This window comes from Pristiophorus japonicus, chromosome 10 (genome assembly GCF_044704955.1).
Source record: "Pristiophorus japonicus isolate sPriJap1 chromosome 10, sPriJap1.hap1, whole genome shotgun sequence".
NCBI lineage: Eukaryota > Metazoa > Chordata > Chondrichthyes > Pristiophoridae > Pristiophorus > Pristiophorus japonicus.
In genome coordinates, this window is record NC_091986.1 from 198,690,694 (window position 1) to 198,702,521 (window position 11,828).

Here is an 11,828-nt window from a genome sequence, read left to right on the forward strand (position 1 = left end):
GAAGCGCCTTGGAAAGTTTTACTACATTTAAGATGCTATATAAATGAAAATTGTTGTTGAATCACACTGCAAAAATCGAGTGAATTAATTTGGCTTAACTTTATTTAGCAAACACACCGCAATTGCATTTTTAAAATTTTACTGTTTTCTCTCTCTCTCGAGGTTACATTAGTAGTTTGCACATCTAATTTTGCACCCAATATAGACGGGTTACAGCGGTTAATAAAATTACATCTCATTGCACAGTTATTTTATTCACAATATTAATCAACGGGAGATTCACAACATCAAATCAAGGCGATTCTTTGTCAAAATGCCTCGCTCAGTTCAAAGGGTTAAAACAAAAAATAACACAGAGGATCAAAAAAACAGCAGCGATTATGGGGTGTTAGCAGGAGAGTCTAAACCCACTCCTGCTCATTCCCCTATCCACTCTAATTTTGCACCCAGTCTAATCCCACTCTCCTATTAATTCCACCAAACAACTCTAATATTCTACCCAGTCTAAACCCATTCTTACTGCACATTTACCGTACTGTTTAATATCCCACCCAGTCTATTTCCACTCTCCTGCTAACTCCCCATACCCTGTAATGTCCACTCAGTTAATATACTTTCCTGTTCACTGCCCCACACCCTTTAATATCCCAATCTAATCCCACTCTCCTGGTTACTCTCCATACCCCTTATTGTCCCACCCAGTCTCATCCCACTAAATCCTACACACTCCCTATACACTTTAATGTCCCATCGAGTCTAATCCCACTCTCCTACTCACACCCCATGTCTTATAATATCCCACCTAGACTAATCCCACTCTCCTGCTCACACTCTATACCTTTTAACATTCCACTCTCCTGCTCACTATCACAGACCCTTTAATATCCCACCCAGTCTATTTACGCTTTCCTGCAAACTACCCATTCTCTTTAATACCTTGCCTAGTCGAATTGCACTGTCCTGGTTCCTCCCCATACCCTTTAATATCCCACCCACAGTCTAACCCCACTCCCCTTATCCTTTATTATCCCTGGCTAATCCCACTCTCCTGCTCGCTCAACGATCCCACTCAGTGATTAATTTTTTGGTTAATCTAACCCATGAATGAATAGAGGAATGTTGCACTCGAGTCCTTGCCGCTGGTTTAACGAGCTGTAGTCAAGGATACAGCCCCCCCGCCCCCCTCCACACCCCACACACCCAATGTCCAATCAGGTGTCACTGTTCTCAGTTTGAGGACACAGTTCAGCCGTCTCCTGGTTGGAAACCACCGAGTAACGCTCCAGGCCCAGGTTGCACCGGTTTCTCCAGCGATTCTTGGCGTAGAGAGCCAGGCCGATCAAACCCACCAGGGCCAGGGTGACGACGATGGAGATGGCGGCCGTGGCACCACTGGAGATGGAGGTGGGCGACGAGGCCTCACCTAATAAACGGCGGACCTCCGACAGCTGGGTCGCTCTCCACCGGTGGGTCTTGCCGTCCTTCAACCAGGGCGCCTGATGCTCGGAGAGGACAAGCACCGTGTTGGTGGAGCCCGCAACCAGCAGGGGAAGCCGCGCGAACGGAGGCAGATTGACGGGGAGCAAATCGGCTGTGTCGAAGGCGCCGGATTTCACGCAGTAGAGCACCTGGCAGCCGTCGCTGATGGTGACTGGGTGCTGGCTGTAGCCCCCGGGGCACCGCTTGGGGTAAGGCCCCCCTGGGCTGCCGGGATGGGTGACCAATGGGTTGCCCGCCTCGCAACTGAAGAAGCCACCGAAAGGTGTCGCGTAGCGGGAGCCCATCTCGTAGTCATCGCTGACGCAGACCTTGAGATCTCGCAGCAGGCGCAGTGGGTAGAAGGCCAGTGGGCACGAGCGGCTGCGGGTCAGCGGGTTGACGGTTCCGCCGGTATTGTAGAGACCTCCGAAGAGGTAGCCTGAGGACTGGTTCACCGTACCCGTCGCTGCGCACCAGTAGGCCTCGAACCTGGCCTTGCGCACGTGGTAAACATCTCCACACACATTCTCGCAGCAAGTCGAGATGAGCCAGCAGGAGTGGCAGTGCCGGTGGCACTCGTACTGGCTGTAGGCCTCCTCCTTCACCCCGCTGTGCAGGCGGATGGCCGCGTACCCAGCGGGGCAGCTGAACGACCCCGTCAGGGGGTTCTTCTGCCCCAGGGCCTGGCACAGGGGCTGGGCATCTGACCCCGACAGCCCAGTGCACTCCTGGTAAAGGCCCCCGAAGGTGAAGTTGGTGCCCCTCTCCTCGCAGGATTCGTCGTCGACGTTGGCCTGGAAGTTGAAGTTGGGCGAACGGAGGTCCAGGCAGCCCGGGTGCCGGTTGACGGTGTAGTAGAGGGCGATGGCCCTCTCCAGGGTCTGGGCCAGCTTCCTCACTGTAGGCGCCGGCAGCTCCGGCACGGTGCGCGGGCTAACAAAGAAGTTCAACGGCCGACCGGACCGGTCGATGGCCACCAGCTGGTTGGAGATCTCCTGCTGCCACTTCTGCAGGGTGATGCCGGGGTAGAAGGGCGGCCCTCCATGGCTCTCGATCCGGGAGTGGGATCTGTTGCCCACGTACTGCCTGGTGAGTTGCTCGCTGCTCTCCGACTGGCCGCCCAACCCCAAATTGACCGTGTGGAAGAAGGTGGATGCAGCGGAGGAGGTGATGCTGGACTTCCTGCTCCAGTTGTCCGACACGAAGCTGGAGCGTACCTGGTCCTCCTGCAGCAAGCTGGCCCCGGCGTGGACCCCGGTCAAGACGTGGGTCCCGTAGTCCAGGACCAGCAGCTCGGAGTAGTAATCGGCAACTCTGGTCTGGTTATTCTCCAGATAGTTGGCTATCTCGATCAGCTGCTCCTTGAAGCCCTGGTTCAGTTGGAAATTGTGTGAGGCTTTGACCTCGTACATCAAGTTCCTCACCTGGATCCTGGTGGTCGTGCTGCTGTCCCGCACCTGGTGGATTTTTACCCTCTCGCTGTCCGCAGAGAACTTGCCGTTCAGGAAAGAAAGAAAGGAAACCTCGGCGTTGACCGAGGCGCTGGTGGAGCTCTTGTAGAGCAGCCAGTTCTCGATCACCTCTGACACGATCTCGATGCTGGTCCACTTCTGGGCCATCACATTGACCTGGTCTGGGATGAAATAGGTCCCGTCCTCGGTGGTTTTACAGTGCGAGTAGCTAATGTTCATCACTCGCCCCCGATCCAGGTTCCTCAGGTTGTCCCAGCCTCCTCCAGGCAGAACCCCCAGGGCAGTCAAGCTTTGACCCTTCCGACATTCTGCCAGACCATCCCCACTTGGCGCTTGAAGCCATGGGTCCATTGCCCCTACTGTCAGAATCCAAAGGAACACACTGCCGAGGACCAGACCCATCCTTAAATACCTGTCTCGCAGCTCCTTACCGACCAAAATCTTTCAGCTACTGAACTTCTGCTATCACTTTCATTTCTGTTTCTAGGAGTGCTGTTTCCTTATTGCCACTCACAATGGAGTTCGACATCATTCAAAACATAATTCCAAAAGGGGTGGTCCATGGCAACACCTATCAGATGAAAATTTCCAGTTAAATCTTTCATTTCCCACTGCGTCCTCTTAAAGGGGTGATTTACTGGCATTCAACCATTATTTAATTTGGATGGAGGGTAGATAGGGACAGGAGATAGCAATGCAGCCACTTGAGCCTGTTGCTGAAGAACAGGAATAGGCCATTCACCCCCTCTATAATGTTACATAGTAAGAGGCCATTCAGCCACTCAAACCTGTTACATAGGAACAGGAGATGACCATTCAGCTCCTCAAGCCCGTTAGATAAGAGGAGAAGACATTCAGCACAACAGGAGTGAGCTATTCAGCCATTCAAGCCTGTTACATAACAAGAGGAGAAGGCCAGTCAGTCCCTCTATAATGTTACATTGGAAGTGGAAGCCATTCAATCCCTCGAACCTGTTATATAGGAAGAGGAGGAGGCCATTCAGCCCCTTGAGCTTATTACGTGGGAACAGGAATATACCATTCAGTCCCTCGAACATGTTACACAGGAGGAGGAGTGGGCTACTCGGGCCCTCGGGCCTGTTCCGCCATGCAGTTACGTCATGGCTGACCTGTACCTCAACTCCATTTACCTGCCTTTGCTCCATATTTCTTGATATCCTTACCCAACAAAAATCTCAGTGTCAGCTGTGGCTCAGTAGCAGCAGTCTCACCTCGGAATCAGAAAGTTGTGGATTCAGGTCCCACTCCAGAGACTTGAACACAAAATCTAGGCTGGCATTCCAGTGTAGCGCCCAGGGTGTGCTGCACTGTTGGAGGTGCTGTCTTTTGGATGAGATGTTAAACCGAGGTCTCATGCCCTGTTAGGTGGACATAAAAGATCCTATCGCACTGTTTCAAAGAAGAGCAGGGGAGCTCTCCCTGGTGTCCTGGCAAATTGATTTATCTAGTAAAAAAAGAGGGGGCATTTTATGGTGACCAAAGTGAATGTTTCACAGTTGCCAAGTGGAACATTTTATATTTTTTGCATCTAGTGTCAACATCCAGAATACCCAGGTCAAGTATAGAATGAATGAGATACAGAGTAAAGGTTCATCTACCCTGTTCTAATTCTGTAACTTTGTCCCGATCTCAGATGCCAAAATGCCCACTGTACCAGTGCACCACAATGTCTGTTGCTCACAACAGCCATTCCTATGATCAGTCTTATCATGTATCCTACATGGTTACTGCTTGTACTATTACCAGGAGGCATCTCAGTGGGAGACTGGTAGTTTACCTGTACAGGTGTGCCAGGCCTGGCATAAAAGGCAGGCCACCAGGTGTGATCCCCACTCGGGAGTTATCAATAAAGGACTAAGCTCACTACAGTTCAAGTACAACACATTGCCTTGTGGAGTCATTATCAGAGTATCTAAAGACATAACAATTGGCGATGAGATTACGGATCTTCATACAAAAATGGCTACCCTTGGTATGTTGCAGCAGTTCGCCGATGGTGATGATTGCGACGCCTTTGTGGAGAGGCTCAACCATTTCTTCACAGCAAATGACCTGGCAGGCGACAATCCAGCCACACTGGCTGATAAGCGCAGAGCTATCCTGCTAACCAGTTGTGGGCCCACTGTCTATGGCCTCGTCAGGAACTTGCTGGCACCAGCGAAGACAACGACCAAGACGTACAAGGAGCTTGTAACGCGGATCCAAGAAAAACTCAAGCCCAAAGAGAGCCTAACAGCCAGACACCGGTTTTACACCCACCGAAGGCCAGGAAATCGCAAAGTATGCTGCAGACCTCAGGAGGCTGGCGGCACCATGTGATTTCGGCAACCACCTCACCGAAACGCTGTGGGATATCTTTGTCATTGGAATCGGCCACGAGGGCCTTCTTCATCAGCTACTATCTGCGGATACCACAGACACACTGCAGAAGACCATCTCCGTGAGCCAGGCATTCATGACCTCGACTTGCCGCTCTAGGCAGATGACTCATCCTCAGGGCTCATACCCGGCAAGTACTGTGCACAGAGTGGCGCCTTTTAGAGGCTGGGCTGTAGATTGTGAACCTTCTCAGGGAAGAGAGAACAGGCCCCTGAGTCCCTTAACTCAGAATCCGCCAATGGGAGCTAACCGAGTAGCTCCATGCTGGCATTGCGGAGGGAATCACAGGGCTCACCAGTGCTGCTTTAAAGACATTGGGCCCAAGTTTCGGGTGGAGTTGCTCCTAGTTTTTTGGAGCAACTAGTTTAGTTTGGAGAATGTTAGAAATTGCAATTCTCGGATATTAGTTTGCTCCAGTTCTACTGAGTTAGTTGAAGTTGGCTTTAGGTAAGGTATTTTTTTTTCAAAAGGGGGTGTGTCCAGCCACTCAGGCCTGTTTTGCAAATTTCGGCAGTGAAAACTTACTACAAACTAACTTAGGCTGGAGTAAGTGCCCACTTTTGTAAGTTCAGAAAAACCTTACCTAGAGATAAGCTCAGTGCAGGCACAGCTGGGAGAGAGAGTGGGAATTAAACACAAAAAGGACTGAAGCATTAAACACATCACTTAAAATGTCCAAAAACCTCTTTTGATGATATCTTGCCTTATATCTGCTGAATGAGGATAGTTGCTTCTCTTTTTATAAATAAACAAATGTAGCCTCCCGGCTGAGGCAGGCACATCAACACCTAATTATAGCTAATTTGATCCTTTGGAAATCATCATACCCCATTAGTCCAACCTATTACTTGAATGACTCACCTCATTTGTAAAACTAACTGTTTGGCATTGTGCCTCCGTCAGTGACAGACTGTTAGAGTAATGTGTTGTAAGCCGCCCTAACCCACCATTGTCTCCCACACCCCCAGCAGCACTCTTCCCCCACCCCCCCCCCCGCCACGTCCCAACCCTTTGCTCCGTGTGTCCCTCCTCACTCCTGCACTCCCAACAGCACCCTTCCCCTCCCCACTCCACTCCCCAGCCCCCAACCCAACCCCTCGCAGCCAGCAGCAGGATCAATCTGTGTGTTTCAGATACTGTAGTGCAATTAGTCACTGGCTTTCTTGGTCCATGGACTCCCATCCCACTGCAGCAGGAGAGATCTCCGAGCCACGACACACCACACCAGCATGCCCCTCGGTCATGGCTAGGTGCAGGAGGCACGCATGACTGAAGGGATGAGGGATGTATATCTTTTGCAGGTGTTCCTTAAAGATTGTGTTTGGTATGTTAATGGACCAGGAATCAGTTGTAATGTTAAGTAATGAACTTTATTGATATGCTTACAATGTACTTTACTTTCGTGCAATAATAATAAAACCATTCTTGTCATGATTCTGTCTCATTTCATTGAAATCTTTACAATGTACTTTACTGCAATAAAATCACTGTTGTATCAATTTTGATTTGACTCTTTCTGATCACTTAACAACCCCAAACATTTATATAGTTCTAAAGTTAGAAAACGTAGTAAACAATTTCAATCTGTAAACAGAATTACTTAACAACCATAAGATAACTTTAATGCAGTAAATGTAAACAACTTACTAAGATCACTTAACAACTCTATAATCACTTATATATTTGTACAGTTACAAAACTTCGTACACAATTTCAATTTGTAAACATTTCCAACAGTGGCATCAAATCTACTACATCAACACCAGCAGCAAAGAAAGGCTGCACCCAGCTTTCATCCACATCTCGGTGCATGTGCACTGCCTCATGGGGAGGGGGTGTAGGGGAAGAGAAGGGGTGGTGGGGTGTAGGGGAATAGAAGGGGTGGTGGGGTGTAGGGGAATAGAAGGGGTGGTGGGGGGAAGAGAGGGTGGATGGGGGAAGAGAGAGGGTGGGGGGGGGGGGAGAGAGGGGGGTCCCTGCTTGGATCTCTACAGAGGCTGATACTGGGATTGCAGTGGGAGGGGCATTTGATTGGTAGGGAGGTGTGCGCTTATTGCAGCAGCTAACTTTTCGATGGCCTCTGCCAGCATTTGCACTGGCCATGCCATTCCCGCACTCAGTTCACGTGGCATAACTGCTATTTGCCCACACAGCGCTGTCAACTCATCACCAACCCCTCTGATGGTGCCCTCAAGTGAACGGGTAAGGTCATTGCCCTCCACACCCAATGCAATAACGTCAAGCCAATTTGTTGAACGCTGTATCTCAGGAGAGCCTACTCGGGTTCTCCTTCCTCTCCGCCCGGCTCTGCCTCGTGGCACCACTCCAGTGTGAGGCGCAGGGTGGGATGATGGGGCCCTGGGTGTTCCACACTGCATTCCACCTCCACCGCCACCACCACTGGGACCCGCTTCCTCTGATAATGGGGCCCTGGGTGTTCCACACTGCATTCCACCTCCACCACCACCACCACTGGGACCTGCTTCCTCTGATAATAGGGCCCTGGGTATTACATGTGGCATTCTACCACCACCACCATGACCCTCTACTTCTGAGAATGGGGCCCTGGGTGCTACAAGCTGCATTCTACCACCACCACCACCACCACTGGGACCCACTTCTTCTGACACTGGGGCCCTGGGTGTTCCACACTGCATTCTACCTCCACCACCGTGACCCTCTACCTCTGAGAATGGGGCCCTGGGTGCTACAAGCTGCATTCCACCACCACCACTGTGACTCTCAACCTCAAAGGATGTGAAACCATGGAACGTCTTACCAGAACTTGCATCACTAAGCGCGGATGGGTACGCGAGGAGACGATGACATGCCGCATCAGAACTTAAAGCACCACGGAAGGATGGGGGGTGGATGAAGGAGTGGAATGTTGTAGGAGAATTCATGGTATTCTCTGGGATAGTGAGACCCTGCACTATGATCTGATCCATATTACGATTGACATTCTTCCCTGAACACATATCCATTCGCCCCTCCTCCCCGTCACCACCTTGGTCTTGATCGCATGCATCCGACTCTTCTTCTGAATCATCTGGATTGACATCATGTTCTGCAAAATATAACCGAACAGTCAAATGGTTAGCAGCACAGGAGTGGGCAGGATGGGTGACATGGATAGTCTCGCACATAGCAGGCGAGGCAGCAGGTTGATTTCAAGGGTCACGATGCATTTTCAGGACTTACCCTCTCCCAAGCGTGTGGGCCCAGCTTGTGCATCACTGATTGCCTTTCTCCAGGCATGACTCATCATGGCAGCGACCCTCTGTTCCAAGGGTGTCAGTGGGTGCAGATTTGGCGGGCCTCCTCCTGTTCGTGTTCTTTCCCTTTTGTTGTGAGCCAATTTCTTCTGCAATGATGAAAATATAACTTTTAAGAGAGGGTGCCTTTCTGCCGGGTGGGGAATATACAGCTGGTCACATTTAGAATTGCAATTCCATTGAGAAAATGAAGATATTACTTACACTAATGACTTGACCAAGGTCCTGCCATTTCTTTTTACACTGGGCTCCAGATCTCCTGGTATTCACCACTGCGCAGTATTCGTCTGCAAGCAGGTCCCAGCGTTTCTTGATTTCTTTGGGTGCCACCTTTGTGCGGCCTCTGTTGCTGGTGTCCAGCTCCTGCCATCTACCCTCAGTGACATTAACTAGTGGCTCGACTCCGTCATGCAAGAAGTTCTTCGTTCTCGCTGCACGTTCTTGCATTGCTGTACAGGTACTGGATTTCCACTCAGTGATTATTAAAAACACAGTCCTTTTCTTGCATGCACGTGTGCAGCACCCCTTTGCACTCTAAGAATCACTTAAGACTTTTCACTCCTTCCCTTCCTGCACCCATAAATTACACAGCTCGCTGTAATAGAGTACCACGTTTTCCCATTAAATGTCCTTGCTTGCACCTATGTGGCACCTTTGCACAAGAAGCAACAAAATAATGTTCAATCCTTTTCCTACCTGCAACCAAAAATCCCAGCCAATTTAAATGCGTGCCACGTTCTCACTTTAAATGGCCGATTGCCAAGGTCGAGGTTCCATTGCGCATGCGCGCACGTTGCAACGCGCACACACAACGATGCCGGCTGCATTTAGACACACAGGGGCTTAGCCCCGCCCACCTGCAGAGTACTATAGGCTTGCTCCGCCCCAGGAAGACAACGCTGCGTCGCACCAAGCCACGCCACGCCACGGTCCAGGAGGACCGGAGAATTGCAGTAATTTATTCCGGCGCACCTTCGAGCCCAGGCAGGTCACGTAAGTCTCGGAGGTGCGCCGTATTCAACAGATGCCGAAACTTTGGCCCTATGTGTGTAAAGGCTGCAGCATAAAGGGCCACCTCCAGCGAATGTGTAAAAGAAATATGACTCACTGTGTTGATGAAGAGTCTGCAGATGGCCATGAATCCTGCGCGGATTATGAAACGGTAGTCAGAGAGGCAGCTCAGCCCCACAATGAGGTATGTAGCATGTTTATCTGCACCACCGAACATTCCCCATTGGGGATGGAAGTCGAGATAACTGCCGTTCTAGTCTTCATGGAAGTGGACACAGGGGCGAGCCAGTCAGTAATGAATCAAGAAGCCTTTGAGAGGCTATGGGACAATCTTATGTCTATGTCTAATCAAACTGAACCACCCAAGTTGGCCCCGGTTCAGGCAAAGCTGCGCACCTAAACCGATGAACATATCCCAGTCGTTTGTACTGGGATGTAAAGGTACTCCATGATGGCGCGGTGCACAGGTTACCTTTGTGGATTGTTGCAGGTGATGGACCAATGCTACTTGGAAGAATGTGGATGGATAAGATCCATTGGAGCTGGGAAAATGTCATCCCTCCAGCGGTCGACGTCCTCCGCGCTCAGAGGCAAAGCAAGCCCTCACCTGAGGGTGGACCCAGCACCAGAGAGTAGACCAGCACAGCTCCCGAGGCACAGACCGTTCAGCACGACTGTGTGGAGATGATCCAGCTGAGATGAGCAAAACGCACCTTCCAGGCTCCAGTGGCAGGACTCTGGAGGAAGAAAATCGGATCCAAAGGCGACTTCTCAGCTTCGGTGGCAGAACCCGGGGAGAAGAGGATCACCGCAGTCGACATCGTGGATGGAGGAAAGATGGTGTCCAAACCATGAGGTGATACGCTGAAGAAAAAGAAAAAAGATGGTGGAGGCCAGACCACGAGGTGCAGCGCTGATGGAGCAACACGTGGTACCAAACGGAGAAGCGGATTGGGGTAAAGATAACAAGGCTCTCTTAAAGGAGGCCTGCAACCCACCACACTTAAAGGGACAGTTCCACACTCTCAATCAATGTAAGAGCAGCTGTGAGTTAGATGTAAAATGTGCAATTGATGATCAGAGCTGTGTACATGCAATAAGAAAAGTCACGTGATCGCGATCGGAGCTACAAGGTATTTACTATGAGTAATGAAACAGTGCGATGTAGGATTTCAACTGCATTCAGTCAATGCAGCGGGCAGACACCCATCGGGAGCACACAGGTCCAGCGAGCTACCCAATGTAGTAGTCTGCGTCCAAGGGATCATAGTTATGCACCATAGAGTGTGGCCACAAGCAGCCAATACATACAAGTCGCAGAGCAAGCGATCTCCGGAGAGCAATGGCACCGGTATCGATACCCTGCCTCTGATCGGCTCCACCTCTCAGGCACCCGATGGCACCAACTGCCACGAGCCTGAAAGAGCAAATTGTGCTAAGGCGCAGCTCCCAGACCCTATCGCCACCAAGGCTACACCCATGAACGAAGGGTCACCCGTGTTATATATGTGGACTTGTATTTACTCTGTACAGCCACCAGAAGGCTCATTCCCCGGAGACCCAAGGGATCCTATAATCCCTTGGGAGCACAGATATTTAAGAAGGCTTCACAGGTTAGAGAGGCAATCTGGAGACCTGCAATAAAAGACTACGGTCACACTTTACTTTGAGCTCACAGTGTGCAGTCTGACTCTTTCTCCATACACAACAACCCGCAATGGTTCTCCCAAATGGGACTGGGAGCAGCCAGGATCCCAAACCAAATAATGCCAAGGCAAGTGAGTCAGCAGTTCCGTGTGCACTGCCAGACGACTGCTCCTCAGGGAGCAGCAGGACCCGGGGCGCAAGGAAAGGACAGGGATGTCACAGGCATCTGTGAACCTGCCTGATGCTAGGGGCAACGGCAAAGGCCCCGAGAGCAGGCCACTTGAGCCAACCAGCTTCCAACTGCCAGCTCTGGGCACCGCACCACCACCAGACTACCTGGACACCATCCAGCAGTTCTGGCACTAGTTTGTCCTTACACACCAGTACCAATTCCAAGTATATATCAAGTGTGTACCTCATCAGTCAAATGTACTTGCCTCACAACTGTACCACAAATGTAATGATGTAAATGCAATTTTTTTTTTCTGGACTTGAGTGTATATGAATGTAATGAGCCACCGGCATAATCTGTATGTGGGGGGCG

At 50.6% G+C, this 11,828-nt stretch overlaps 1 protein-coding gene across 1 annotated transcript; it reads right to left on the bottom strand.

Moving 5' to 3' along the window:
- Positions 1–1,211: 1,211 nt before the first annotated feature.
- Positions 1,212–3,353, bottom strand: LOC139274661 (macrophage-expressed gene 1 protein-like). Its single transcript, XM_070891340.1, has one exon. It carries the CDS (start codon positions 3,351–3,353, stop codon positions 1,212–1,214), a length of 2,142 nt encoding a protein of 713 aa, XP_070747441.1.
- Between the last annotated feature and the right edge of the window lie 8,475 nt (positions 3,354–11,828).